The 26,432-nt window shown below is 44.7% G+C and overlaps 1 protein-coding gene and 1 long non-coding RNA gene across 4 annotated transcripts; one reads left to right on the forward strand and one right to left on the reverse strand.

Moving 5' to 3' along the window:
• Positions 1 to 612: 612 nt before the first annotated feature.
• LOC149330618 (uncharacterized) lies at positions 613 to 15,411 on the reverse strand. Of its 3 annotated transcripts, none has more exons than XM_089559906.1 (7): positions 15,322 to 15,411; positions 11,819 to 11,988; positions 11,633 to 11,745; positions 9,499 to 9,567; positions 7,408 to 7,443; positions 2,599 to 2,664; positions 613 to 737 (listed from the first exon to the last, which is right to left on the reverse strand). In XM_089559906.1, the coding sequence occupies exons 2-7, from the start codon at positions 11,922 to 11,924 to the stop codon at positions 636 to 638; spliced, it is 492 nt and encodes a 163-aa protein (XP_089416032.1). In that variant the 5' UTR covers positions 11,925 to 11,988; positions 15,322 to 15,411; the 3' UTR covers positions 613 to 635. The 3 variants fall into 3 exon arrangements, with proteins under 3 accessions (XP_089416032.1, XP_089416033.1, XP_089416034.1); XM_089559907.1 differs by having other exon boundaries at positions 15,242 to 15,332; XM_089559908.1 differs by lacking the exon at positions 15,322 to 15,411 and adding an exon at positions 15,129 to 15,181.
• Positions 10,666 to 12,530, forward strand: LOC149330619 (uncharacterized). Its single transcript, XR_016285508.1, has 3 exons — positions 10,666 to 10,870; positions 11,797 to 11,872; positions 12,439 to 12,530. It is a non-coding gene; the product is annotated as an uncharacterized LOC149330619 (long non-coding RNA).
• Positions 15,412 to 26,432: the final 11,021 nt, after the last annotated feature.

The following is a 26,432-nucleotide window of genomic DNA, read 5'->3' on the forward strand; positions in this document are numbered from 1 at the left end:
GGTTTAGCTTTGGTTCGTCTTTATTTTTTCAAGACTTCAGCGAGAGCAAATAACGTGATACATCACGTGCCGCAAGTGCAAGAGCGAGCCTCCAGAGCGGCGGTCGGCGCAGCGGCGCACGTGACTGTCAAGCGTAAGAGGGAATCACGTGACTCATCACATGCCACTACTGGCGGGAAGGAACAGCCCAGCAGCAGCCAGCGCAGCGGCGGACGCGACTGCCAAGTGCAAGAGCGAATCACGTGACTCACCACATGCCGAAACTGGCGAGAAGGAGCGGCCGAGCAGCAGCCAGCGCAGCGGCGGACATGACTGCCAAGCGCAAGAGCGAATCACGTGACTCACCACATGCCGCTACTGGCGAGAAGAAGCCGCCGAGCAGCAGGCAGCGGCGGACATGACTGCCAAGCGCAAGAGCGAACCACGTGACTCACCACATGCCGCAACTGGCGAGAAGGAGCGGCCGAGCAGCAGCCAGCGCAACGGCGGATTCGACTGCCGAGCGAAAGAGCGAATCACGTGACTCATCATATGCCGAATTTGGCGAGAACCAGCGGCTTAGCAGCAGCCAACTCAGCGCAAATTCATAAATTTATGACATAGTGCAGTACATTCTTTACGCAATATATTTTTATTCAGTTCCAACCAAAGTTCAAGGCTGTCCAGTAGGCGATTGTAGTAGCATCCAGTGCGACTTCGTAAGGGACTGTTGTCAGATTCTTTTCATTGAAGCAGTTCTGCAAAGGAACCATGAAGAACTTGTTTATGATGTGACTGATCAATATAGAATCCTAAGACATTGCTAAAAGGCATTTTCTATAGCCCTTAAATTCTGTTTAGGTCAGCTGTGTCGAGGCTAGTTTTACAAGTCTGGGAACCACTGCAACTTCGACCTCCCGACATACTTTTTAGCAGTAAACCAAAAATCATGTATTCACCACGGTGAGGTTCGAATTCTTTGACGTTAACAAAATTATTGGTCATTTCTTATTGCATCGATGTGCATTCATTCATTTTAAGTTACCCTTGGATTGTGCACTGAAGTGAATATTTGTGTTTATAATGCAAATCATTCAGACCACAAAATTGCGTCCTCAAGAATAACTCTGGACTTTAAAAAAGAAAAGTAGAAGTTCTCAGGATGAAGCAGGTTAGCAGGATAGCACAAGCAAGGATATTGAAGGAACCTTTACTACTATTTCATTCGGGAAAAACCGGCATAGCGTCGCGGCAATGAACGCCACCTGAAACAAAATACCGCAAAGTATTCAGCACAAAAAAAAATGTGGTGTAGCCCAGCAAAACGGACCGATTCTACAAAAAAGACGGTATTGTGAAAAGTCTTCCAAATTTCTTTTAATACAGGGGTAAGTCGAGATCCTTGCGAGAGGCTTTTGGTTTGCTGTCAGCTTGTGTTTATGTATTTGTCCCCTGTCGAGCAGAAAGCTATGATATTTCGTGCTTAATGATTTTGAAACATCTTTCTAGTGAGTGTTAGTATGCGAAATATAGGGCTAATTGTGAGGTCGTAGAAATTATTGAAAGGTACTTGATTATCCTCGTGTCACATTAGTGTCAGGTACCGTTGTAAAAAAAGAATCATAGTGAGGGAGTCGAAGTGGTAACGCATGGTTTCAAAAAATGGTGCAACTATCATCTCGCAACCATACTTGCGTTTAGGAAAGCTGGTCACTGTGCCGAGAACACACATTATCTGCGAATCCTAGCACAAAACACGAAAACAAATGATGGCTGCTGTGATCCCGTCGCAGCGACTGCTGTTAATGGGTGGGTATTTATTTATTTATTTATTTATTTATTTATTTATTTACGAACACTGTAGCCCTCATTTGAGGGCCATTACAGGAGAGGTTTTTTTTTTATTTTTTGAGGAACAAGAACCTTAGGCATCGACAATACACAAAAAAAATATGATCAAAGCACGAATACAGGATTAGCAGAGAGAGAGAGAGAGAGAAAAGGCAGCACGAACAAAGTACACGTGAATCACTAACAAATATGAGGGAAATCATAACAGCAGCATGATCAATTGTCAATTCTCCCGTTGCCTGTGATACAATTCCAAAAGGCTCTCAAACTCTTTGACATTTTGATTTGTGACAATGCATTCCGCAACACCATTCCACATATTAGTACACGAAGGGAAAAAAGAGTTTTGTAAAGCAGCTAGGTGGGTTCTGGAAGGCCGCTTTGCGGCACTGTGGTTTAAACGCGGACTGTGTTTTAGAGGGGGGTGAATATATGTGCATTTGTTTACTTTTAGTTGATTCCTGGTGATTTGGGAAAACAGTTTAAACCATTGTTTTTCTCGTCGTGTTTCAAGCAGTTTCAGGTCGCATCATTTCAGCATGTCTGTTACAGAACCGATCTTCCGATAACGCGAACAAAAAAAATGCACTGCAGTTCTCTTAATTTTTTCGAGTTTATCTCGTAAGTAAACTTGGGAATTAGAAACATTTAGGTGTAACACGTTCAACTGCCTACAGCGGATGCATCGCAGCACAAGATTTCTGAAAAGAGCCATCTCAAGCGTTTCAACGAGGGGATTTAAATAGAAGTTTTTAATTTTGTACTTACCAAAATTTTCTGAAGTTTCTCACTAAAGGAATAAGGCAGCCCCACTTCCGAGTGCAGGATTCCAGTCTATTCAAATATATTCAAGTAGAATTAAATTGCACTCTCAAAACACCTCTATGTGCTCAATCGTCACATTTTGGTAAAATTAAATTCAGCAAGTTATCGCCCCAAACTGCGTTTTTTTATTTATTTATTTCTTGTACACCTCAAATGCCCCTGAATAGGCGTATTACATGAGGGGAAACAATACACAAAATGAATCTGAAATGAATGAATGACATGGGGTTTAAAACAGAACATATTCAATGGCTTTTTTTTTTAAAATGGACGGGGCTGGTGTGGAGTGCGGCATCGGCAGGCAGGCCATTCGAGTCTACTGCAGTCTGGGAAAAGAAGGAATGAAGGTGCGCAGTGGTGCGTGCGCGGGGGGGGGGGGGGGGGGGATAAACGGCTTTGCTGTGACTGGTGCGAGGGGACACGTGATGAGCTGGTTTTAGATCTGCGAGGGATAAGTGATAAAACTTGTGGAAAACGGTGAGTCGGCAGATTTTGCGTCGCAGCTCGAGGTCAGGCAGGTTAGCTCTTGACTTCATGGCAGTCACACTAGAATGATAAGAGTAGACTGAATGAATGAATCTAGCTGCACGGTTTTGCACTGATTCAAGTGCTTTAGTTAGATAAGAAATTTGAGCGTCCCATACTGCGCATGCATATTCCAGCTTGGGACGAACCAACGCTATGTAGGCGAGAGTTTTAATAGACGAAGAAGCTACTGGCAAATTACGTCGCAAGTAAGACAGGACACGATTAGCTTCATTAGTAATGGCAGGGATATGGGTGGACCAAGAAAGATCATGCGATATGTTAATTCCCAGGTACTTAAATGTTGATGTCGGAGAAATAACGGAACCGCAAAGTACGTAGCAAGGAGTTGGGTAAGTGCGTCGCCGATGAAAAGAAATTAACGAAGTTTTTTTTTCACATTCAGGGACATTAACCATGTTTTGCACCAAGTTTCTATGCGTGAAAGGTCAGTTTGGAGGGCATGAACATCGGCCGGCATGATTGTTAATAGGACGGTAAATAATGCAATCGTCGGCAAATAGGCGAATGGAAGAAGAGATGTTTGAAGCGATATCATTTATATACGAGGTCTGTTAGAAAAGTATCCGACTTTATTTATTTTTTTTGCGAACACCTGATGGATATGAAACAAGCGCGCTTACAGAAGCCGACCTTGAACCCTCGTGCGCATGCACGAATTTTTTCCCGCCTGCCAATAGCGTCAGTCGCTGGGAAGCAGCGTTTGAGTGAGGCAGTGCGCAGTGCCCTCGTCGCTTTTTTGTTGCAAGGAAAAATGGCGGAGCGAGAGGAGCAGCGCTACTACCTCAAATTTTGCCAGGAACTTGGCGATAGCCAAGTGGAAACCATTCGAAATGTTCAGACGGCTTTCGGTGATGATGCTATGAGCAGCACACAGATTAAGCAGTGGTGCAACTGGTTTAAAGACGGCCGCACATCTGTGAAGAGAGAGCCACGCTCCGGTCGGCCATCAACATGCCGAAATGACCAGGTCGCTGCCGAGGTGAACGCTGTGGTGATGCGGGACTGCTGTGTGACTATCCGAGAAATTGCGGAAGAGGTGGACATCAGCAATATTTCTGCACATTCCATTATCACCGAAGATTTGGCCATGGAGAGAGTTGCAGCGAAATTCGTGCCGAAGCTGCTGACGGTGGAGAAAAAGCAGCTTCGTGTTGAAGTCTCACAGGAGATGCTGGATTCCAAAAACAGTTACCCTGACTTCACCGACGCCGTAATCACTAGTGATGAGTCTAAGGTGTACGGGTACGACCCGGAAACCAAATCCCAGTCGTCACAGAGGACGCATTCCACGTCACCAAGACCAAAGAAGGCCCGACAAGTGCGCAGCAATGTCAAAGTGATGCTGACTGCTTTTTTGACTCTCTCTGTGGGGCACACCACGAGTACGCACCCCACAGGGTCAAAGAATGACTAAACAGTACTACAGGGATGTCCTCCATCGCCTACGTGGTGCTGTGCGGCGCAAGAGACCGGAATTGAGGTCAACAAGAAATTGGCGCATCCCTCGCGGCATTGCTCCTGCACATTCCTCGCATTTGATTCAGACTTTTCTGGCGAAAAACCAGACTCCTGTAGTTCAACAGGCTCCTTACTCTCCTGATATGTTCCCCTACGACTTCTGGCTGTTTCCTAAAATCAAGAGGTCATTGAAAGGAGCGCGATTTCAGAAAAGAAAGGACATTATGGCTGCAACGACAGCAGAGCTAAATTCCATTCCGAAAAGGGTCTTTTCGGAATACTTCCAACAATGGCAGCACCGCTGGGAGATGTATATGGAGCCCCAAGGAGACTACTTTGAAGGTTATTAGGTTTCCAACGCTACAGTTATGCCAGTTTTTTTTCTTCGGCCAAAGGTCGGATACTTTTCTAACAGACCTCGTATATTAGGAAGAGTAGGGGACCAAGGACAGTACCCTGAGGCACGCCTGAAAGTACGGGAGACCTGGAAGAAGCGGTATTGTTAACATACACAAACTGCTAGCGGTTGGTTAAGAAATCACATATCCATTCATATATGTGCATATCGAGGTTAAGACACGAAAGTTTTAAAAATACCCGTTTGTGAAGAACCTTGTCAAAAGCCTTTTCAAAGTCTAAAAATATGGCATCAATGGGAATGTTATTATCGAGGCTAGAACTGAGATCATCAATGAATAATGCTAGCTGAGTGTCACAAGTGCGACCCTTACGAAACCCATGTTGGTTGGGATGAAAGAAATTATTATATAATAGAAAGTTTACGACATGCGAGTAAATTACATGTTCCATTAGTTTCGAACAAGCGCAAGTGAGAGATATAGGACGATAATTACTGGGTGACTGTGAAGGGCCTTTTTTCAGGACTGGAATGACCTTGCCTACCTTCCGATCCTGTGGAACAGTGCGTGAAGAAAGGGATTGTTGGAAGATATGAGATAAAATGATACTTGAGATGTGCTTGGTATTAACGAATATTTTGGCATTAATTCCATCCACACCAGCAGAAGAAGTAAGTTTGAGTGATTCAATAAGTTTCAAAATTCCGCGAGGTTCAAATATTAAGTCAGGCGTTAAAGGGTGATCAAAACACGCTTCATATGAGGCACTAACCCCAGTATAATATATTCACCCTAAATAGAAGCGTGACCAACGTTAGCCCCACACATTTCAATCGATTCTGTCCCTCTGTGTGGGCTACCCATCAGTGAGGTCATAACGAAGCCGCACGGATGAACTAAAGCCCATTCTTTTTGAAACCCATTGCCTATTTAGGATTCCTCTCAAGCATATCCCACTAACAACACCTCTAAAACAACTCGCCGATCAACTCTGTCTTGAAGTGCCTTACCAGTAGCCGAGCATACTAGCTATGTCGGTTGATATCGCGACTGCTTTTCTGCCTACGGCGCCCTTAGGCACAATCATTATGGTGAAAAAAAATGGCTGAGGCTTAGCTAAGGTTAAGCCTAGTCAGATGCGAAGCATATTGATGGCTAGGCTTGGTAATACATGGCTTTCCTTGGTTGAATACTTGGTCATTTTAATACAACCACTAGAAGCCTTCGTCGTGGGGGCAGACAACGGCATGGCTACAGCGGAACGCCGACTAACCCCGAGACGCGCGTTGGGTGAGCGCCTGGATTGCCACGGAAGCCGCGTCCGCCTGCCCGGTGGAGCGAGCGTTTCACCTACACCGAGTGTGAACGCGCGTTCGAAATGCGCGGGAGTGTGACGTCACCATACCACGTGATTCACATGGCGTGCAACCGCAGCGACGGCACAAGTTGGAGCCCCGTCTGTCATCTGTCGTGACGTCATTGTGTCACGTGGTGTGACGTCACCATACCACGTGGTCTGCACGGCGTGCAACCGCAGCGACGGCACGAGTTGGAGCCCCGTCTCTCATCTGTCGTGACGTCATTGTGTCACGTGGTGTGCACGGCGTGTAACCGTCACGAAGGGCTTGGGTTACCTATTGTAATATGCTTCGCATAAAAATTGGGAGGGCACTTTGGCAACTAAAGTGTTGAGAGGCGAAAGCCGAGGACACTATGCCGTGACGACTTCCGGTGGATGGGAAGTCACACCGTTCCCGTGGCTATGTCGATACCCAAATTATACATCTTTCGGGGATCTTAAGTGTCAATTACGCTTATTTACACATTTCTCCATTTAATTTGACAGAAATCCGACGTTTTTCTGACCATTCTGTGACAATATTCGCTACGCCGTGACGACTTCCGGTGGATGTGACGTCCCACCGCTCCCGTGGCTATATCGACGTGCACGCTATTTCGACATTTTTGCCTATAATTAATTAATTACTCTACAGTCATCAAACTTGGCTTCTAGGTTTATTTTTTCCTCATCTATCTGAAGCAACCATTCGTTTTCTTCTATCTTTTTAGTTCCCGTGTTAAACGCGTGTGACACGCTTTGTTAAAGGATGGACCACAGTATGAGCCATTAAAGACTTTTGCCTTAACACTCTAAATTGCACACTTCATGGTCGGCAATCAACCGACGTGTCCAGTAACACTCACACCAGCATTACATCAGTTAATAATATATTTAGTTTACAGTAAGCTAAGGTTGCCCCTTCGTATAGCTTCGAGCACAAAAAACGACACTGCAGTTTCCGAGTGTCACCAAGAAGTAAGAGGATTCTCAAAGGTGCTGAAAAAAGCAATTAGCCTCGTAGCAAGTGCAAGTGAAAATCATTACCCTGTTTTTCGTTTGTGTTCGAATGCAGTTTTCCATCTGAAATGCAGAAGCAAAGCTTGAAGTGAGTGCTGCAGTATTTTATTTGCGATGGACATGCCCACGAATATGAAAGCGCGTTTTTAGCTACACCACTACACGGCGTGCGTTCCACAATTAATTATCCATGCAAGTTTTGTCGCTTATGTGAACGTTACAGTCGGAGATTCACATCAGCTTGCGACTATGAGTAACAGAAGATGTTTTTATATCATTCAGATCTTTATTTCATTATTATGTGACAGGACAGTAGTGCTATCCGATAATGTTACATTAAACGAAGTGGTGATGCTACTGAACAAAACAGGAAAACAGAACGGCGTTGAACGATATCTAACCACCAAACTCATGCATGCTTTATCTGAGTATGTGATACTCGGCCGTCAAAACCACTCGTCCATAAGTCGCATAAGTTCGCGCAAACTAGGTTCCTACACGATTATCGAAGCCACGTCACTCAGTCTTTACGAAGTTTGGTATGGTATGGTATGGTGTGGTATGGTATGGTATGGTATGGTATGGTATGGTATGGTATGGTATGGTATGGTATGGTATGATATGGTATGGTATGGTATGGTATGGTATGGTATGTGGGATTTAACGTTACGTAGCTCCATATAGGTTATGATAGACGCCATATTGGAGGACTTCGGGTTAATTTTGGCCAGCCTGGGTTGCACTTCGCCTGCATTCGAGATGCCCCGTGTCTGGGATTCGATTCCGTGACAGGGTTGAGCATCCTAACGCCATAGCCGCTGAGCCATAATAGTGAGATTTTTTTTTTTAATGAATGCCGGCGTAATACATGGCCTTCTTCCGCTTGTGGTCTTCGTTCGACTTCGTTGCCTACGCAATTCACGGGCTCGGGTGCCGGCTTCCACAAGGCAAATAAGACTGTCTAGTTCCCAGTCTAAACTTATTCGCAGACTAGATCCTCCCCTGGATTTGAGTAAAGGAAAGAGGCATAACTGGCTAATTCTGTCAGTGAATACCTGGACAGCGCTCTGACAGAAAAAAAGACAGGAAGGTTTAAACGCGGCTGCCGTGACAGGGACTGAAATAGCGTTACTTGCGAATGAAGTGCAGGCCGAGACTACAGACTGCTGTCACTACAGGGACGCATGACTGGTTCAGATCGTTCTGACAATGCAGGGAGCAGCGCAACAACGACGAGAGGGGACTGACCCCTTTCATCTGCCGCTTCCTTCATTGGGACGCTAGCAGTGTCGTGAGAATTGGCCGACGCCATTGGCTGGAAGGCGTTCCTTCGACTTCCTTCGAAGAGCCGCTTCGTTCTTGAGTGGTAACCGGCTATAGCTTCATCAGCAACGAAGATATCGGCTATTAAAATGATGCTCGTCCTCGCCCTCTCAACTCATACACGCAGACGTGCCAGAAACAAAAAAATAAAAGAAAACGGGTTACGACTGCTTCCCTCCCCGCCCCACTGAGCCCCAACACACCAACGCTACCTGCACACGCCCAATTAGACAGTTCAATCAAATTGCCCGCTGACGTCATCGGGGTTGGCACGGCTAAGACCGCACGGTGAGGGGTCGCCCTAATCTGCTCGGAGTTACTGCTAGCAGCAATTTTTAAACACTATTTGCAAATTATAGAGTTCCCACAGGCCTTTTAAATTTCATTAGAATATTCGCAAGGTGGTCTCAACAGATCTCCTGCACTAGAATATGACCATCAAAATCATTGCAGGGTCCCCTTAATTCTAAACAATTTAAATGCTTTTGTGATATGCCGAAGATAGTTGTTTACTGCAGAATTGTTTACTGCTTCGTCACACTTATTTATGCTTCTCTTCCTTAGTATCACTTAACCGCTCACCGAGCCCCGTCCAAAAAGGAGACTTAGAGATGCGTTCAAGCGAGCGTGGTACTTTCAACTTGTAAGCATTTCAAACCTAAAGAATGCACCCCGAAGTACGAAGTTAACCGTATATCTATTTTCAGTTTTAACTGTTCACCCAATCCACAAGTTTTTTAACTATCTAACAAGCTTTCAAATCTATATATATATTTTTAACAATTTTATACTTGCCATCACAGTTGTCTTCTCTGGTATTGACTCCTTACAGATGTTCATCATATGACAATACGCATGCAATGTCTGGAGAAGAAAAGTTCGAGGTAGCATTAATTGACTTTCAGATTATACTAATATATTTTTACTCAATGCTGCGCATGAGGGCACATACTTTTATGCTGCGATCAACTTTTCATGCATCTCTGTTGGCAGCACGTTATACCTATCCTTATGCATGCCGTAATTCAAATAGGAGTGTCAGGTTAAACATTAATTTGCTGGCTGCCACCTTATTAAGCAGGTAAGAGGAAATTATTCAGCTAATAGATATGAGATCAGTTCGCGTCGAACTGGTTGGACCTCAAAAATCAAGCTAAACCAGCGATCGTAGCCTACAGAACGTTTTTCTTTTGTGTGTGTGTGTGTGTGTGTGTGTGTGTGTGTGTGTGTGCGTGTGCGTGTGCGTGTGCGTGTGCGTGTGTGTGTGTGTGTGTGTGTGTGTGTGTGTGTGTGTGTGTGTGTGTGTGTGTGTGTGTGTGTGTGTGTGTGTGTGTGTGTGTGTGTGTGTGTGTGTTTGCGTGTGCGCATTGAACTTGTAGGAAAGAATTGTCGAAGTTGTCAAGAAACGCGGGAATTAATGGCGTTAAAAGTTGCACAGAACTCACCTAAATGACGCTCCTATCCCGTGCACCATTACGGTCCTCATTCAACAATAAACATCGCTGGGCTAAGGACTTTCCTATTTTTCTGCAATTCACCAATTATTAATATTGCCGTGCAGTGCCGTTTTTCTGTTTCCTTTGTTTATCGCAAGCAGATCGATCTGGAACAATAGTGAGCACCTGGCTGTTGCGACGAGATTCTAGGTTGTCGTGGTTTGTTTAGGCGCCTTTTCTCGAAATTTGCTTTCACCTACAAAATGAGCCTGGCCGATAATGGCGGGAATTCTCATCCCAAAAACTATCACATACTTTTACGCAGCAAAAGAATTAATTTTGTTTCAGGGCTAAAGTTACCGTAATAAATGTTTCAAGTTTAGCACCACCCTGAATGTCTGTCACTTAAGAATGTCTCTTTTGCCTAAGACGCAGCAATACGAGCGTGTTTATCGGGTGCATAGTTGTATTCAAACGTCGATAGTGGCCGCCTAAAGTGTCCTAGTACGTGTGGTTTACAGAATGTTGACAGCTTTTACGCACCAAATACTTTTAGCTTCTGTTGTTTTCGCCCCGCAGGTGACCTTGACGCCTGAACTGTCAGAGAACACGGCTCCGACCGGAAGGGAACACATGCAGCCGAACAAAAACGAACCTTGGCTAAACTTTCTACCTGCCGCCTGTTGCCTACATGCTGGGCTGCGGCCGGAGCAGCGCATACGTCAACAACGGTGTCTTTCTATTCCCTTCTGTCATGGGCGAAGCTAGCATAAGGATCAAAGGAGCCTACGCTTTGTCCTGCACTCCAAGAGGCGCACGAGCAGTCTTTGTGACGAGTGAACGAAGAGAGGACGCCGCGCGCGTTGGGTAATTCGCGCGCCTGCGGGTAGCTAGTCCCGTGTTGAGTCAACTTAACCAGTGACTCTAGCCTCCTGCGGAACCATGGCGCCATCCTTCGGCGCCATGTTCGAGACAGTGAAGGTGGCGTTAGGTAGTGATCCTGGATGTCGCACCCTGTCGCCCGATCGACGTTGCAGGCGGATGGTTGTGTTCAGCTTAGACGAGACTTCGCAACGACGCTTAGTCTCTAAAATGTGCTGGGCAAATAATGCAAGGCATTTCAAGCTTAAATCTAAGCTCGAGCATGCTAGTGCATTTTCTATTAATCTACTAAGCTTTAAAAAGCGAATTTCTTTTTAATTTTGCAGTTCTCGCTTTGATACTTTCTTGAACACTCCGCGAGACCTTAAAAAGAGGCGTGCCCCAAGAGCAAGTAACGCCGCGTCCGCAGATGCAATAATTTACTGCAGTTGCGTCTGGCACGCTTTGCGAGCTTTTCGTTGGGTTATTCGAATTGTCTTTTTAGCAGTGTTTAATTTTACGCCACACACAGGACGTCGACCATTCTTGCGAAGAAGCGCAATCAATAAATCCTGAGCAAGAATATTTAGTCGTACTGCGCCCACATAGTACCTTAGAATGATTTGACTCACTGTTCGCAGTTTCTCAGAAGGGAGTCCTTTCGCCGCAGCAACAAACTCATCTTGGCAGTGTTTCATCACCTCTCCGAACTGCGTCTTAGCCCTGAACAGCCTTGGTCCGTGCGCTGTAACATCAGAATCATTGACCTTGCTTTTTTTTTTCTCTGCGTGCTCAGCATGACCTTGGCGAACACTTACGGGGGAGTTTGGAGTCGCAAGCGAGCACCTCCTGCCAAGCCAGAACGATCAGCAGTAAGCATAGCTTGTACTTGGCTTGATGAAACGTCCGTAGAATAACACCCATTCCTGTCCAGGAGCGTTGCAGTTATGCCGGGGTGTCGGGAATGCTGGCAGCTGTGCACTGATACCTGCGCGAAACGAAACCTCCCAGTCGAACATAAGGAAAGATTTCAAAGGTTCTTTCTGCATCTTAGGCCTAAAATTCCAGTGCGTCTAAGGCCTTCAAAGCGACCCGTCTAGAGCCGGAGTAAAGGAATATTTATCCGCACACAAACACCTGAAAACAGAGCTCACAATAATAACAATACTCCTTTTCCACCACATCTACTCCGACCTGTAGCAGCAAGAATTTCCCTTTTGTAGGGAATACCGTGCGGTACATATCACATAATCTACTGGGTAAAAGGATACTCAAAGCCTAACCTAGCCAATCCTTAGTCATTTTTTGTGTGAGCAATTGCCTGCTTTATTTGTGTTCTCTTTGTTAGCTAATTTATAAAATGCCGTGCAAAATTCACTCCAGTTATTGGACCCGCAATCATTTGCTAGTCGCGGATTTAAGCAAAAACTCGTTTCAGGTTGAAGTTACAGTCGATCAGCGAGCAAGAATTTTGCATCACAAGAATACGACGCCATATCAACCACAAATAAAAGCAGGCCTAACAAGGTTTGTGTCAAGGCTTGTAGGTTTGTGTCATGCAACAAAATGAAAAATGCCTAATTTAATATGTTGTTGGGGGGTGCAGAATTTTCAGCTGGCATTAAATAGAAAGTGCTCTAAAGGCTATTAACCGTTTAGTAGAAGTGATAAGATATTAATTAGAAATAGTTATGCAAGTACACATTTCCAGCTGACTCACAGTTAGCAACAAGCTTTATACTCACTGGCAGTGCAGTCCAAACTACACTCCGCGATGACTTTTCTTTGCATTTAATGCAAGTTTACAAAGCCGAAGCACGCCTTCTCTTCTGACGTGGCATATAAAACCAAGAATGCGGTCATTAGTTTCCGCTTAAAACATGCTATCAGAAGCATTTATTATTCAAGGCATATTTCTAAGTTATAATGCATTATGAAAGTTAGTGCTTCGCGGAAAAAATGGTTTCTTCGAAAGAACGAGTTGCTTAGGCGCGTCCACTTTCACAAAGCTTACATAGATGGCGCCAGTTCCCCGCGGTGACGACCCAAACCGTGCCCACAGGCCACCGCACCTCTTTCCAGCAAATATTTATTCCCTCCCTCAACCCGCACTGAAGACAGCGTTCATGGCAAAGCGAGTCCCACGCTGCAATCACAGGCATCTCTCTGCACACTACTGCATACACATGCCGGAATGTACAGAGGGCAAAACGCGTGTCTAGAACACGTTCTGAGCGTGTTTCGGGCTGAAAACGCGATGACTAGCGATAATATTTGGTTAAAAATCGTCTGGATGTAAACATATGGAGTTAAACTCATAGAATTCTATCGTCAATTTTTGCCTTCTTGGTTGCAGCAGCTTTGGGAGCTACGGCACACACAGTTTGGTTGTTCTAGGCATGTGTTCTGCCCTTTCTTCTTTTGTACCAGAACATTTTAAACAAAAGGTCGTTCCACAACAACGACTTCACGCCCTGTTGTTAGCCGGGACCTGCATTCATAATAAGCGCGCTTATAATGGTGGCCCACGCGCCCGCGTTCTTGGGGTCGTCCATCTGCATCCCACTGAGGAAAGGAACGGCAGGGGATCAACAGCCAGAGACGCCACATTTGTAAGCAAGATACGTGCATTTGCGAGCCTTTTAAAATGGCATGCTACCTGTATAGAATCTTACGGGGAGGCAATGAAGGCGTTGTTGGGAGCGCGCAAGAAGTACTCGGCTTCGGCGGATATCCTCGACAGAGAGCAGGCCACCACGCTCAGACGACTACAAACAGACACCTACCCAAGCAGAGCCATGTATCACAAAATGTGGCCGAACAGATACGCGAAAGAGTGCGTGTGGTGTGGGGGCTACGCCACAACGTACCACGCCACCTGGGGCTGCGAAAAAAGCCCTTTACTACCAAAGGTAAATAGCCCTAGTCTAGAGCAGTGGGAGGCCCTCCTGGCTGACTCCGACCCGAGCACACAGCTTATGCTGGTGACGAGGGCCAAGGCAGCGGCGGAGGCCAACGGGATCCTGGACTAGGGAAGACCGACCACTGAAGCTCCACATCTATCTATCCCCATCCCTCTACTCCCTAACTCTTCCTTTTGAAAAAAAAAAATGTTTTCACTACTACTACTACGGCTGTATACGGTGACGTCATTTGCGTTGCTCTTGTACAAGCAAGGCTAGTCCTAACGCATGACTCACTGCAGCTGCGTAACCTGTCGTTTTCTCGAGCCCTTCGGCGCAAGCTCTCAACTAAAGAAGCAGCCTAGTTCTAACGCATGAAGCGTTAGAAACAGCCTTATTCTTGCATTAGGAGCCCCCGCCTTAAAAAAGGACAGGTTGCAGCATTCATGCTGCCCTTTAAAGGCATTCGTGAACCGTCATCAAAATTAGTTGTCAGTTATTATTTACGAATACCTCGATTCTTCATTTTATGCACAAAAACGATCAATACTTCCGGTTGTGGTGAACACATCAAGAGCTGTGTTGGCGTTCTCTTCGCCTACCCGACGACGTGCTTCGAACCCTGTAGCAGCGCATGCAACCAGGCAGCCATCAGTCAACCACCAAAAAAGTGCAAAATCTGGCCCGAAGATCGCAGGGGCAGCAAAGGTACCCAGTGACTGGGCCTTCGCCATCCGTCACCAGGCGAGCCCCGTCTCGAACAACCGCCACGCCATCGGCCCCCGTGCCAAACCTTTGCACTGCTGTGTTGAAAATAGCGTATTAAGGCCCTTTTTTTCTTTCTTCGCTTGATGTTCCTCTTACGTGGAAGCCACGCTGGCTAGCAGAAATCTCGGCCGCACTACCGGTACAACCGCAGCCTCAAATTTTCAAATACCATTTTCTGGGCAATAAATGCGCCTTTTGCTGCCCGAAAAACTTCAGCATAGACAGGAAAGCCATAGAGTTAATTTTTACAAAGAACAAGAACTCGATGTAGTCGTCCGCAGTGTTCCTTTTAAAGGCTTGTGAATGCACAAGACCGTCGGCACGACTACACTGCATGATCCAGAGCGGCACAGACCCACGCATCGCTGAAGCCGTTTCAAAGAGTTTCCGTTCTCTCCTTCATGCATATCCCGACGTTATCACTCCAACCTGCCTTCTGGTAGAGAAACGAACCCACCGATATGAACTGCTTGAGCTAAGTCGCGGTCTGTGCTGTACCACGGTATATTTACGGTGGAAATGACTATCACTGACGTGGCTCTGTTAAGCTCTACCGAAAAAGGGCCGCACCTTTCAATTCACTCTGGGCGAATAGTTAGTCCAATCCCGTTAACCAAATAACCGTGATGAGCTTAAGGTTTTCACCTCACCTTCAGCAAACTGGAAACTGCGGAAAATGTCCTGATGTGCCAGTCGCGCACCACTGCCAAGGTATCCACGAGGCTTCGGCACAAGCGTTGTCTTTTTACCATTTGGGGCAACAGCTGCCCCGCTCCGTGTCTCTCTCTATTCATCACCCAAGTTCTGCCTTGTTTGTGCGCCTTGTCCCGAGCCCAGGACAAGTGACTACAACCTCCTGGCCCGACAGTTCATGCACGCTTCTTTGAGTTTGAGCAGCTGACTAGTCGCGGACACCTTAGTGGCTTTTTTTTACTTCATGAAATTAATGGCGTAGTAAATTAACCGAGACTTCCTCTCCGAACGCTCAAACTTGCGTTCTTTTATTCACAGTGTGTCCTCCCCGTAGCCAGAAAAAATATTTTACCCTAGAATCAAGACACTACAGGGCTGCTGAAAGTGTTAGAACAGGAAATGCCAGAAAACCGTGAGAGGAAAGCACATTTTCAGACGGGCTATCCGCTCCCTTCTGAACATCTAAACCTTGTTGCAGTTACATTTCGGCATTCACAATGTAACCTGCTCCCCGCGGTACTATAGCACTCCGAACTGTTATAGTACTTCTCATGTTCCGAAGGCAGAATTTCTTTCCGTTTCCAACCTTAAGTATTTACCCTGACCAATAAGGTAGTGCGCGAGAGGGCAGCTTACTGTCTTTTTGCTAATATATAGGCTAAGTCTTGTTCATAGTGTAGCCTTTCTCTCCGTTGTCTGTTTTTAGTGCGAAAGCAATACTGCACTGAGATGCCTCCACAAAAAAAAACAAATATTTCCGCGACTGGGATTCGAACCCGCGGTGGCGCGAAAAGATCAGCTTCGCTGGCCACGGCACGAGAGCACTAGGCTATCGTCGCATCCAGTCATGCTTTTTGTAGTTGTTGTTGTTGCCTTAGTGACATGGCACATACCCACGACGTGGGGTAGGGCAGGGTTCAATGAAGATAGCCAAAACAAGAGTGTAAATTGAGACCAAGCTAATGGTTTTGCGTTTCGTTATAAATCATTATAATTAAAAGAGGAAGGAAAAAACAATAAAAAATGGAGAGAACGTCACAGAATTCAGTACATAAAAATTGCTGAAATATCTTTTAAATGCTGAAATTTTGGATACAGTTAGCAAGGGAATGTGCCGGTAGCTATTATGTGATTGTGGAGGTATTCGCAAAATTGTTGCAATGCAAAACCTCCGGCGCTGGCTCCGAAGGAGAGAAGAAGCGGTACCGACAACGTGAGTCCCAACTTTGCAGTGGGAATTTCTAGATACGTCCTTCTCTGATGTGCAAACCTCCGGCAAGGGAGTCGGAAATGCTCCAATGTTTCTACTTCTCCACAATCCGCGAAGGTTTGTGGGACTGAAATCTACATAAGTAAAGATTAAATCCGGGGATCCTGCACCGCATGAGAGTCATCGCTACCTCCTCTGCCACGCGTTAACAGCAACACACTCTCACGCTGTGCATTGCTCGTCGCCGTCTTCATCAACTTCCATCTGTACGCAAAAGTGACGAAAGAAAAGGAAACGCGCATAACTGGCTTCCTGGATCAGTGGACACCTCTATCTCGCTTTTAACTACGTGGTGGTAGTGAGATGTGCGCTGCTTGCGTTTACGTTAATACCTTCTTGGCAGAAGTGGGGCACTGCAGCAATAGGTCATCGGCGTCCATTGGGTTCGTTGGCGTTGGCAACGTTGTAGACCCGTTGATTTTGAGGAGAAAGAAGCCACATAACTGGCTCCTAGGGTCCGTGTACACCTCAGTCGCCTTTTCAGGTTCGTGGCGATGGTGTCAATCCGCCAGTCTAGTCCTTACTTCCCTATCCATTCCACACCCCCCCCCCCTAAATTCTTGGGAAATCTTCCTCCTCTGGCGCTCGACAGTCGGTGCCCAAGCGGCCCTTATCCGCCGTGCTCGTGAGGCGTCTTGCGCTTGCGATGGCTCGGACCACGGCCGCTGATCAACTGAGGCCGGCATTCACCATCTTCGGCAGCCCGCGTTCTCTTTGTGTCAGTACAGATGATTCTTAAGCGAAGCACTATATTCCGTGCTCAACAATGCTGAACCACTAGAATTTTTTTGCTGCTTCAATTGAGCGGCTTTCGACATTCTTGGCTCCGCTCGCAGCGCTCATTTTTTCCTATTTCGACTGAAATTGGCCGTTGACCGCGACACGGCGTTACACTAGAATGCGCGTAAATACATACCCAGACGTTGTTGTGCGGGTCCCGTCAGTTGTCGCTCCTTAGCTTTTAAGAAAATATCTGCCTTTGTTTTGGTAAAAATGAATTATTTTTCATAATATAACGCTAGCCTAACAGTAGAACCTGTCTTAGTTTTCCCCTTTAGTGTTCCTTTCAGAACGGCAATTATATAGAAGATGGCGCCTTTCATAATGTGCTGATGTTTAGGAATGGAAAAAACAAGTGGCTGTGGCTCAACCCAGCTGAGCCAGGATATACAGACCGAAAGCTTTGTTAAGCATGGTTGGACGGTTTAGCTTTGGTTCATTTTTATTTTTTCAAGACTTCAGAGAGAGCAAGTTGTTTCAGCGAGAGTAAATCACGTGATACACCACGTGCCGTAAGTGCAAGAGCGAGCCTCCAGAGCGGCGGTCGGCGCAGCGGCGCACGCGACTGCCAAGCACAAGAGCCAATCACGTGACTACTCACATTCACAACCGGCGAGAAGGAGCTGCCGAGCAGCAGCCAGCGCAGAGGCGGACGCGACTGCCCAGCGCAAGAGCTAATCACGTGACTCATCACATTCACAACCGGCGAGAAGGAGCTGCGGAGCAGCAGCCAGCGCAGAGGCGGACGCGACTGCCAAGCGCAAGAGCGAATCACGTGACTCATCACATTCACAACCGGCGAGAAGGAGCTGCGAGCAGCAGCCAGCGCAGAGGCGGACGCGACTGCCAAGTGCAAGAGCGAATCACGTGACTCATCACATTCACAACCGGCGAGAAGGAGCTGCCGAGCAGCAGCCAGCGCAGTGGCGGACGCGACTGCCAAGCGCAAGAGCGAATCACGTGACTCGTCACATGCCACATCTGGCGAGAAGGAGCTGCCCAGCAGCAGCCAGCGCAGCGGCGAACGTGACTGCCAACGCGCAACTATGGAGTCGATGGAGGAGAATGTCGGGGCACCTGCCTCGCGCGATTTGGCACATTCGGCGCGCCTCCTGTCAGAGGTCAAATCTAAGAGCCAGTTGACCTTCAGGCTCAGCACGGGAGGAACAGAGCTTTTCGCGCTAAAAGAAGAAAGCAGTTATATGCGAGCGGAGTTCAAAAAGCCAAGCTATGGTCGTTCCCTTAATGCGAATCAAGCTACAATCTGTATGCTTGGCGGTCAGAATAATTATTATGGCTCCACAGTGTGAGCCTAGAGGATTAACGGTAATCGCCGACCACAATGTTCATTGCTTCCAGGTTCTTAGCACGAAAGTGTGTTATTCCGCCAAGACCCAGTAGAACCTGAAATATACAAGTCGCTTTTTTGTTACATTTTGCCAAAGGCGAAAGTCATAACTTTATGACATAATGCAGTACATTCTTTACGAAATATATTTTTATTCAATTCCAACCAAAGTTCAAGGCTGTCCAGTAGGCGATTGTAGTAGCGTCCAGGGTGACTTCGTAAGGGACTGTTGTCAGATTCTTTTCATGGATACAACTCTGCGTAGTAATCACGAAGAACTCGTTTATGATGTGAGGCGAAGTAAACTCAGACTGATCAACTTAGAAGTTATGACATAGCTAAAAGGCATAATCTATAGCCCTAAAATTCTGTTTATGTCAGCTGTGTCGAGGCTAGTTTTACAAGTCTGGCAACCACTGAAACTTCGGCCTCCCGACGTACTTTCAGCAGTAAAGCAAAAAGCATGTATTCACCGCGCTGGAATTCGAACTGCCTGATGTTAACAAAATTATTGGTCATTTCTTATTGCATCGATGTGCATTCATTCATTTTATGTTACGCTTGGATTGGGCACTCAATTGAATAGTTGTTTTTCCGATGCAAATCATTCAGACCACAAAATTGTATCCTCAAGAATTACTCTAGACTTAAAAAAAAGCAAAACAAAAGTTCTCAGGACGAAGCAGGTTAGCAGGATAGCACAAGCAAGAATATGGAAGGAATCTTCACTGGAAGACAAGTATTCTATTTTGTTCGCGGAAAACAGGCATAGCGTCGTGGCAATGAATGCTACCGCAAATTATTCAGCAGAACGAAAATGTGGCGCAGCCAAGCAAAAGAGACCGATTCAATAGAAAAGGCGGTATTATGAAAAACCTTCCAAATTTTTTTTAATACAGAGGTAGGTCGAAATTCTTGCGAGAGGCTTTGGGTTGCGGTCAGCTTGTGTTTCTGTATTTGTCCTCTGTCGAGCAGAAAGCTCAGTGACATTCCGTGCTCACTTAATGAGCTTGAAAATCTTTCTCGTCATTGTTAGGATGCGAAATATAGGGGTAATTATGAACAAGTAGAAATTATTGAAAGGTACGTAATAATCCTCGTGTCGCCTTAGTGTCAGGCACCGTTGTAAAAAACCAAAAAAAAAAAACAGAGTGAGAAAGTCGAAGTCATAATGGATGGTTTCAAAAAACGGCGCATCTATCATCTGGCAACCATACTTGCGTTTGGGAAAGTTGGTCGCAATGCCGAGAACACATTATCAGTAATCCTAGCACAAAACACGAAAACGAATGATGACTGCTGTGATCCCGTCGCAGCGACGGCTGTTATGTGGGTGGGTAATTAGAAACACTTAACTGTAACACGTGTAACTGCCTACAACGGATGCATCGAAGAACAAGAGTTCTGAAAAGGAGCCATCTCAAGCGTTTGAACGAGGAGATTCAAAAGATTTTTTTTTAATTTTCTACTTACCATAATTTTCATAAGTTTCTCACCAAGGGAATAAGCCAGCCCCACTTCCGAGTACAGGATTCCAGTCTATTAAAATATATTCAAGTAGGATTAAATTGTACCCTCAAAACACTTATTTGTTCACAATAGTCACATTATGACAAAATTTAATTCATCAAGTGGTCACCGCCAGGCTGCGTCATATTTTCATTGTAGACAAGGCACTAGCCTCACTGTAATATATTCGTCCTTAACAGAAACATGACGATTGTTACTCCCACACATTTCGGTGGAATCAGTCCGCCTATACATGGGCAACCCATCAGTGAGGTCATAACGAAGACGCATGGATTAACTAAAGCCCATTCTTTCTGAAACCAATACATATTTAGGATTCTTCCCAAGCATATGCCACTTAGTCGCCTACAAAACGTTTATACGACCAGTTCTTGAATATGCGAATGCTGTGTGGAGCCCCCACCAAAAATGCTTAAAAAAGAAGGTGGAAAGAAAACAGCGGATTTCAGCACGTTTTATATGTTCCAAGTATCGCCGTACTGACTCGGGTACAAAGATGATGCAGCAGTGTGAATTTAGAAGAATAAAACATCGACTGAAACTTTTTTCCAGATAATGCAAGGGGCATTAAAAATAAATAAAGAACATTATGTGAAAGCGCCTCTAAAACGTGGGTCCCGAAAAAACCACAGTAGGGTACTACAACTTACTGACACACGTACGGATGTGTACCGGCATTCCTTCTTCCCTGATGTAATTGAAATATGGAACAAATTTCGAAGTCATGTTGTGGAGAGTGCGAACGTGCAACAATTTGAGCTAGGTGTTGATATGTTTTTGAGAAATGGTGTACAAATTTTGAACTCTGACTCATGATTGCTCACTGAAGTGCTTATGAAATGCATTTGTTTTTGTTCCCTTCCTGTAACGACCCTCATTTGAGGGTTAACAGTATGACCAAATAAAATAAAATAAGCAACACCTCCAAGCGAAGTCGCTCATCAACTCAGTTTCGGAGTATCTTACCACTAGCCGAGCATACCAGCAATGTCAGTTAACATCATGACTGCTTTTTTTTTCTGTGGTCGGCACAGTTGCAGTTGACAAAATTTGCGAAACTCTTTCTTGTAGTGCCCACCGAACAGATCCCGTTATTTTTTCTTGAATTATTTGAGAAGAGGCTAAAGCTTTCTCTTCTGCAAGCATTATTAGCATAAAGTAGGCATTCTGGAGGACGAGGTATAATTTATTCTTCGTGCTATTGTTTTTTTAGTTCGGTCGTACGTTTGTTGGATTTATTAGGTGGCAGTCAACATGTATATATGATTAATTAGCCTGCAGTATAAAGTTGATTACCCTGTCGGAGCTGGTGCTGCCTTTCTTTAATAATTGGTTTTCGCACAAGTTTCAACATGATGCCATTCTGTTGTCTGTTTGGAAATCATTATGGTGCAATACTACAAACTGCTCGCTTCACGGCGGCCAGTCAACCGACGCTTCCTTTTACATTAGCACCACCATTACATCGCTAATAATTGCTTTAGCTCATACTAAACCGAGGCTCTCAGTTCTTCTAACGTTGAGTCTAAAAGCAACACTCCAGGAGTCCCATATCACCCAAATATAAGAAGACTCTGAAACGTGCAGAAAAAAACAGCTAATGCACTAGCAAGTGCAAATAAAAAATCATTACCCTGTTTTTCGTGTGTGTCCAAGTGCAGTTTTGTATCTGAAACGCAAAAGCAAAGCTTGAACCTAGAGCAGCTAAATTTTAGTTTCTGAACGATGTGCCCGCGAACATGATAGCGCGTTTTTAGCTCGACCATCCCACTTCATTTCGACCGTGCCACCACTGTTTGTCCGCCCATATTTTTCACGCGTATGTGAACGTTAAAGTCCGAGATACACATCAGCTTTAATTTGTGAGTAAGAGATGTTTTAAGCTGTTTCGTAGCTGTTTCGTCCATGTTTGGCCACCGCAGTGGCTCAGTGGTTATGGCGCTCGGTAGCAGCGCAGTCAATCAAGCTTCTAAGCATTTCAAGCCTAAAGTATATGTCCCAAAGTACGAAGTGAACCATATATCTAATTTGAGTTTTAGCTTCTCACGCAGTCCACAAAATTTTTTTCGCTATTTACATAGCGATCAACTATATCTAACAATCATATACTTGCCAACTCAGTCGTTTTCTCTGGTATTGTCTCCTTGCAGACGTTGAACATGTGACAATATGCAAGCACTGCCTGAAGAAAAAAAATTGGAGGCCATAGTAATTGACTTTCATCTAACTATCATTTTCACGCAGTGCTGCTCAAGAATGCATGCACTTTTCTTTCGCTAGCAGATTTTTGAGCACCTTAACGTGCATAAGCAGCAGTTAGACGTTAAAGATTCTTCAGTTCTGTTCCAGAAAATGGCATTATATTACCTTACGGGTTGTCACCTGATTTCACAGGTAGGAGGAAATTATTCTTTCAGTAGACACCAAAACAATTCACATAAAACTGTTTGGAACTAAAAGAGGAAGTTAAACTTAGCAGTTGCAGGCTGCAGAATGGTTGTTAGGGCATTCGGCTCAGGAGAAAAAAATTGCCGCAGCTATAAGGAAACCTGGTAGTTACGGTGCACAACAGTTTCGCAGAGCTCGCGCAGATGACGCAACTACTCGTATACCGTGCATTCATACTCAGCTATTCTGGACAAAAGCATTTTGGAGCGAGAAACCGTTTATGAACGCAATTTTTTCATATAATGTAAGATTTCACCATAAAAATTAATCTATCCGCCGTTTACACTACGGCGGTCTTGCATTTTTTTTTCCTATTAACCTATTACTTTTTCCTTTTTCCTATTAACATTTCTGCAAGCGTCAAAAGCGCTCTCTATTGGCTTTCTATGGCTGTCTTAACTGTTCGACGGGATCGATGGAAATGTTCGAAAAGAAAGATTTTGGTGCATTTCAGAAGAATGGATCATTACCTTCCATATTTCTATAACAGAATCTTACAATTTACCAATTTTCAAAATTTTGTCGGTGAATTTTGGACATTAGCGGCCATCATTTAACAATTAATATCTACACTCCTGGTCAAACGACTCTCCTACTTATCTGCAATAAACCCGATACGAATATTGCCGCGGAGTATCGTTTTTCTATGTTCATTGTTAATCTCAAGCAGAGTGATCTGGAAAGATATTGAGCTCAGGGGCAGTTGCTTCGATAGTCGAGGTTATTAGTTGTTTAGGCACCTTATCTCGAAAGTTTGCTTTCACTAACAAATTGAGAGTGGCCGATAACGGCGAGAATTCTTATCCCAGCAACCATGACATGCGCTTGAGCAGCCACTGAATTGTTTTCGCTCATGTGCTCAAGTCCGTCTAACGAATGTTTCGACTTCTGCGCCAGCCTGATTGTCTGTCACATAAGAATCTGCCACTGGTCTCAATCGAAAAATATGAGAGCGTTTATCGGATGCATGGTGCTACTTAAACGTCGATTTTGAGCGCCTAAAGGGCGCTAGGACGTGTAGTTTGCCGAATGTTGACAGTTTTTAAGCACCAAATGTTTTTTATTGCGAAAGCAATACTACTTGCACTTTCACGCCTTTTCCGTGCCGCCGCGGTGACCACCATTGACCTGCATTTGACCTTGATTGCATTAGACTGGACTAGATTAGATTAGATTAGATTAGATTAGATTAGATTAGATTAGATTGGATTGGACTGGACTGGATTGGATTCGACTGGATTGGACTGAACTGGATTGAATTGGATTGGACTGGATTGGATTGGATTATATTACATTAGATTAGATTACATTGGATTGGATTGGATTGGATTGGATTGGATTGTATAACCGATACATCACCACAAGTCTAACCACAAGCACCACCACCAGCTACACTACCAGCTGAACCATGGCGTAGGTACGGATATTGCTTTTGCAATTACCGGGCTTAACCAAGCTAAGACACAGGGAATTTTTTTAAAGCTCCAAATGCTTTTAGCTCCTGTTTTTTTAGCAGTGTGGGTGACCTTAACGCCAGGACTGTGGGAGAACACGGCTACGAACGGAAGGGAGGACGTGTAGCCGAACCTAAACGAGCTTTGGCAAAACTTTTCCACCTGGTGCCTACATGCTGAGCTCCAGCCATCGCAGCGCATGCGTCAACAACGGCGTCTTTCTACCCATGTGATGGGCGCAGCCAGCGTAAGGCTTGAAGGAACCTACGCTTTGTCCTGCACCCCGAGCCGTACACGAGCAGTCAGTTCTCGTAATTAGGTCACGAAGGGAGAACGCCGCGCGTTGCGTAATTCACGTGCTACGACGCTTTTGCAAAGAATTTCAAATTTAGATCTACTCTCGAACAGGAAAGAGTGTACGTTTTTTACGCAGGTACTTAGCTTTAAAATGTGATTTTTTTTTAATTTTGAAGTTTTTGCCTTCATACTTCCTTGAACGCGCCGCAACTCCTTAACAATATCTTCCCGCAGGTTCCTAATGATTCTAAAGATTTCTTCATTAACGTTGGTTCTAGTCTTACTACTCAATTCTATCTGCAGTTATCTACCTCAATTATAGGTAGAGCTGTGAGTAATAACTTCTATTTTCATGACGTTTCCACTGAAGGCATAAGATCTATTGTCAGTAAGATGGCAGTAAACAAAGCAGTTGGTCTCTAAGGCATACAGACAAGGGTAACCGAAGAAAACATCGATATCCATGGACCTTCCTTACCTATGCCACTTGTTCAATCACTCCATAGAAAACAACTGTTACCAAGATATACTCAAACTTGCTAAAGTAGCACCCATATATAAAGATGGAGATCCGAACCAACCAGGTAGTTACAGACCAATATCAGTACTGAGTGCGCTAAAACCTCATTTCAAAAAGCTAATTGCGCAACAGGTTAAACCGTTATCCCAAATCCTTAATTCCGGCATGCTTAAAAATCACGTAGCTGTCGTTGTTTTCCTAGATATTCAAAAGGCATTTGACATGGTCTGTCATCCCATCTTGTAGCAGAAATTCTAAAGCTATGATTTTGCAGAGAGCTCGCTCAAATTCTTTCATAGCTACTTATCTTCACGGAAACGAAGGGCAATTATTAATGATTTCATGTCAGGTGTTAAAAATATGTCTTTCGGTGCACCACAAAGCTCTGCTATGGGTCCCATATTGTTTTCACTTGATATAAATGATCTTCCACAGGCGCTTCACTCTTCACAATTAATAATCTGCGCAGATGACGCCGCACTAATAGTTACTGGCGAATCTCTTCCGGTAATTCAAAAAACAGTAATGAGTGAACTTAAAATCCGGTCTTCCTGGTTTTTTGGAAGCCGCCTAACTTTTAATGTAGCCAAAACTAAGTACGTCATTTTTCATTCTAGGTGCAAGGCAACCAATTACACTTACTCTAGGTAGCTGGTTAATACAACCAGACTCGTCTTTCAAATAACTGGGAGTTATTTTTGATTGCCATTTACAATTAAAGAACAAATTAACAACGTATGAAAAAAAATTAGCTTTCGGATGTCACATGCTAATTAAGGCAAGATATTATTTTCCGTACTATGTATTACGCTCCGTATACTACTCCTGTCATTTACATATCAATTACTGTTGTGAATCTTGGGGCCAAACATATAAAACCTACTTGTCACCTTTATTTCGTCTCCAGGAACGGGCACTGAACGCGATAAGATGAGACTCAGATCACCCTAGCAGCAACATTTTTTATGCTAATGAAGTACTATCGTTTCATTCTTCGGTAACTAGAAAATGTCGGTCTTGATAAAAAACATAATAAACATTAGCTCTCCCCTTCTGTTAAGCTTTTTTGCCCTACCTTCCCGTAATGGAAGACAAGCAACCAGTTGTAAATTTAACCTTCCAAAATGTAGCAATGCATATGGTGAACGCCGGATGGAGTTCAATGGAGCAAAAAAAATGGAACAGATCGCCCATTGAGGTAAAAGTAGCCAGAAATTTTAAATTGATTTGTGACCTGCATTACAAGTCTAATCAAATTTTACCTGAAACTTTTGTGTTGTGAATTCTTGGCACCTCCTTTTTCTTGGTCTTTGATTTCGGTATGTTTTTCTTTGTATTTTGTGTATTCCTTTCTTTTTTTTGTATTTTGAATTCTTTGTATTCTTTGTATTCTTCTTGCAGTCTCCTATCTTATTCTTGGC

The sequence above is a fragment of the Amblyomma mixtum genome, chromosome 9, assembly GCF_055824585.1.
Source record: "Amblyomma mixtum isolate Tamu chromosome 9, ASM5582458v1, whole genome shotgun sequence".
NCBI classification, from domain to species: Eukaryota; Metazoa; Arthropoda; class Arachnida; order Ixodida; family Ixodidae; genus Amblyomma; species Amblyomma mixtum.

What these genes read in the sequence shown, in the direction of transcription:
- LOC149330618 (XM_089559906.1), bottom strand. Translation starts at nt 11,924, where the DNA reads ATGGGTGTTATTCTACGGACGTTTCATCAAGCCAAGTACAAGCTATGC. An exon ending in TTGCGACTCCAAACTCCCCC is followed by an intron (nt 11,746 to 11,818) that starts GTAAGTGTTCGC and finishes CTGATGTTACAG; the next exon opens with CGCACGGACCAAGGCTGTTC. An exon ending in GAACACAAACGAAAAACAGG is followed by an intron (nt 2,665 to 7,407) that starts GTAATGATTTTC and finishes ATATTTGAATAG; the next exon opens with ACTGGAATCCTGCACTCGGA.